This window comes from Alligator sinensis, unplaced genomic scaffold (genome assembly GCF_000455745.1).
Source record: "Alligator sinensis unplaced genomic scaffold, ASM45574v1 scaffold254_2, whole genome shotgun sequence".
Lineage (NCBI taxonomy): Eukaryota > Metazoa > Chordata > Crocodylia > Alligatoridae > Alligator > Alligator sinensis.
Window position 1 is genome coordinate 445,016 of NW_005842396.1, and position 3,548 is coordinate 448,563.

General features: G+C 41.4%; 1 protein-coding gene across 1 annotated transcript; it reads right to left on the reverse strand.

The window, feature by feature from the left end:
• Positions 1 to 496: 496 nt before the first annotated feature.
• On the reverse strand, positions 497 to 1,399 carry LOC102373078 (probable G-protein coupled receptor 141). The gene has a single exon (XM_006029755.1). It carries the CDS (start codon positions 1,397 to 1,399, stop codon positions 497 to 499), a length of 903 nt encoding a protein of 300 aa, XP_006029817.1.
• Positions 1,400 to 3,548: the final 2,149 nt, after the last annotated feature.

Sequence of the window (3,548 nt, forward strand, 5' to 3'; positions counted from 1 at the left end):
TGCTTCCTGCCTTTGCCCCTGTGGACAGGAGGAGCCTGGGGAATCCATGTAATCTCTGCATCCAGGGAGTCCAGGTGCTGGGTTGGGCAGGGGTAGAGAGGCTGGGAATCAGCACAGCCCACACAGTGGGGAAGTGGGGAGGTCCAAGGGAGTCCATGAAGCCTGAATGGTGTGTGACGCAGGGGGCCTGCAGCTGTTCAGGTGTCAAATGGCCTTAATTTAAATTAATACATTCAAAGTTCATGTGCCTTCCACTCGCCCAAATACTATAGTATAGTAAGACAGGTTATGAAGGAGAGTGATGCTAACACAGGGGTGGGCAAAATGCGGCCCACGGGCCAGATGCAGCCCACCAGGCCATTTTATCTTGCCTGCGGGGCCCCTAAAAATTTAGAAAATTAATAGTTATCTGCCCCTGGCTGCTTGTCATACGGCCCTCGATGGCTTGCCAAAACTCAGTAAGCGGCCCTCCACCCGAAGTAATTGCCCGCCCTTGCTAACAGCAGGTAAACTTGTCTCGGAACACAGTAACCTTATGCTTAAGACGGCTTCCACTTAGCACAAATGCCAATAAATCAAGACAGCTGATAGCTGTTATACTCAAGGTGATTTCATTGCAATTTTCTAACTGATAATTCTCATTCACATGCTCTATATAATAGATCCTAAAAAGATGATATGGAAGGAAACAAATTATTATGATAGTTAGGAAAATCAAGCTTTTTATCTGAGCCCAGAATTCTTGATGTGACCAGATAGAGCCTGAAATCCTTCTCACCACCTTGTGAATGATGAAGATTTGCAAGGCCAAGAGGATGCAAGTGATGCAGGGTACAATCCCAATCATGATATAGTTCAGTACTTTCACACTGCCTTGCTTTAGTTCTTCTTGGAAATTAAAACATGTAGTATTATTATATGTTCCAGAGGTCCCATATTGAAAACGAAACACAGGCACCACAATGAGAGAGACTACAGTCCACACGGCAGCACTGGCCCCCACGGCATGAAGCTTCCTGTAGAACTCCACCTTGTCCTTCCACTGGAAGAAGACGAGCCACCTAATAACCAGGGTGACAACGTAGAACAGAAAAGTCAGGTACATGTGGATGTGAAGTGTAGCGCTCACTGCTTTGCAAAAGGGCAGTCCAAAAACCCACTTCCCATTAATATAGTAATGAAGCCGAAATGGCACCGTTAGGAGGAGGAGGCTGTGCACCACGACCAGGTTCACGATTGCTGTGGTGGTCACGGACAGAGTGTTCATTTTAACTAGAAAAAATGACATTGCAATGACTCCAGTCACACCTCCAATAAAGGCTACTGAATACACTGTAGTCAGTATGGTCTGTGCAATTCCAAGCTGAGTGGTGTTGGACACTGATGCCTCTCCAGTCATGGTCATGAAATCTCTCTCACTTGCACTCTTAAGAAAATAGAGAGAGAAAAAAAATTAGTGTGATTAAATACTAAATCTGGACTTGTCCACAACCACATTCTGGCTCCAGTGGTACAAACATAATCCTAGTGGGTCTGGGTTTGTTTTATTCTTGGGATGGAATTGATTGTATCTATTACCCAAATATTCTGAAGGATGAGGAAAGAACAGCTCTAAAACTTGAATTTACAGCTCTCTCAGAGGTGGAAAAGATAGGGGGAATTTTTCAACTTATTAAAATAGTACCAGGCTACCAGGCATAAAATTAAAAACAGTTATGAAGTGTTATTATAAAATCAAGGCAGGATAGCTTCTTGGCCAAATTACTTGAGTGCCAGATTTATTTGTCATTTGTTAACAAGGCAGCTCTTTACTCCTGAAGAGCTACGTAGGTATTGCCACAGACACAACACTGTGCTAGAATACTGCTGCTTGGTCATTAGAGTCAGTTTTGTTTATTTGTAACACAAATTTCTATTTTAAGGGCTTGATGTTAATGTTAACCATATGCTTCTTCACTGAAGCCACAAATTTTGGATGTGACTGAGAACAGTTTTTTTCTGGGGGTTCTGCACACAATATACTTATATACGCAATACAACCTCATTATAACAAACCCTGCTTGTAGCAACACTCTGGGTTATAAAACTCTCAAAAGCTGGAGTCATTTTTTTCATTACTAGACTCGTCAGATTGACTAAACTTATCATAGCAAACACCTTCTCTTAGTGGACTTTTCTGTTACAATGAGGTTGTAGCATAATACACATTTATAATGTTTATTTTATGGGTCTGCTACTGCCACAGCTGACCAGTAAAGGTATGATGCAGAGCCCCCTAACAGAAATGTGTAGTGTATGCAAGCCTCCTAGTGTATGCAAGCAGAAGTAGTTCGCTGCTGACTTTGTTTCCTATCTCTTTGAACAACAGAAGTTCTGCTGGCAGAAGGTTTTTCTGTTGGCATAGCTGTGTGCAAATGGAGGGTGTTGCCAGCAGAACTAAAAGTCTCATCTTTTCACACTCCTAGTTGACATGGTATAGATGTTTGACATAAATGATATTTCTTTTCTGGTGATAAAGGAGGTTAAGTATAATTCTGATGATTCCAGTATGACAGCATTTGTCAAACATTACCAAATTGTTTATATTGCAAGAATTTAAAGTCAACTTGGAACCCTCTACACTTCACTGCAGTTATGTTTTGGGGAGCCATGCCCTGAAAGTTGCAGTTCTCCTGCCTAGATTGGAACAAATGCAATAGAGAGTCAGTTTTGCAGCACTCAGTTGTGTATGTTCAACACAAGGCAAGTCTCTAGGGCTGACTGGAAACAAGGAATCTTGACGTGTTGAAATGTGACATGGGATTGGGAGGCCAAAGATCCTCCTGAGTAGGAGCAGATCAAGGCGGGGTGCCCTGGTAAACTTGCACCCCTCCTTCTCCCCTCTGTTCCCCGCTCTAAGCCCCCCCTCCCGGTGCTTTGCTTCCTGCTGCATCCAAAGGTTAAAGCCAACAGCCTAGCAGTGGCAGCAGCAGTGAGGGTGTCAATTAACTTAATGGCTCATTATAATTTTCATGATTCCTTCTAAAGTCTTCATTCCACAGGTGTTAATGACCCTCTTTCCTTTTTAAATAGTCTTTAATGGCTTACTTCTGCAATACTGCTGTCTGTTAGCTGCTCCTAGTAATGTAGCTCCCATTTCAAAGCCCTGCACCTGGTTTTTAAATCCAGATAAAAACATTAACTCACCTGAGGATATATTAACTCAGGTGAATATTAGCTCAGATGTAGAAATTACTTTTAGTGAAGCATTGGAAGCACTATCCAAATGCTCAAGAAGGTTTGAAATTGTTTTATGAATCTGAAAAAGAGACACATACATTTAATTATAATAACCACGGTTAATGAAACAAGCTCCTTGGATTATTTTTGCCTAGTTTGTTATGTTTTCATATATAATGTATGATATAGCAAATTAATGCATGTGCCAATAAAGTTTTTTTTGTTTGGTTTTTTTTTTGCTTTAATCTTAAATTGAATAATGTAGCTCTAGGCTCCTGCTTATTAGTAAAGCTTCTAGGTTCTTTGTAACTGAAGAAAAATGTGTGTTG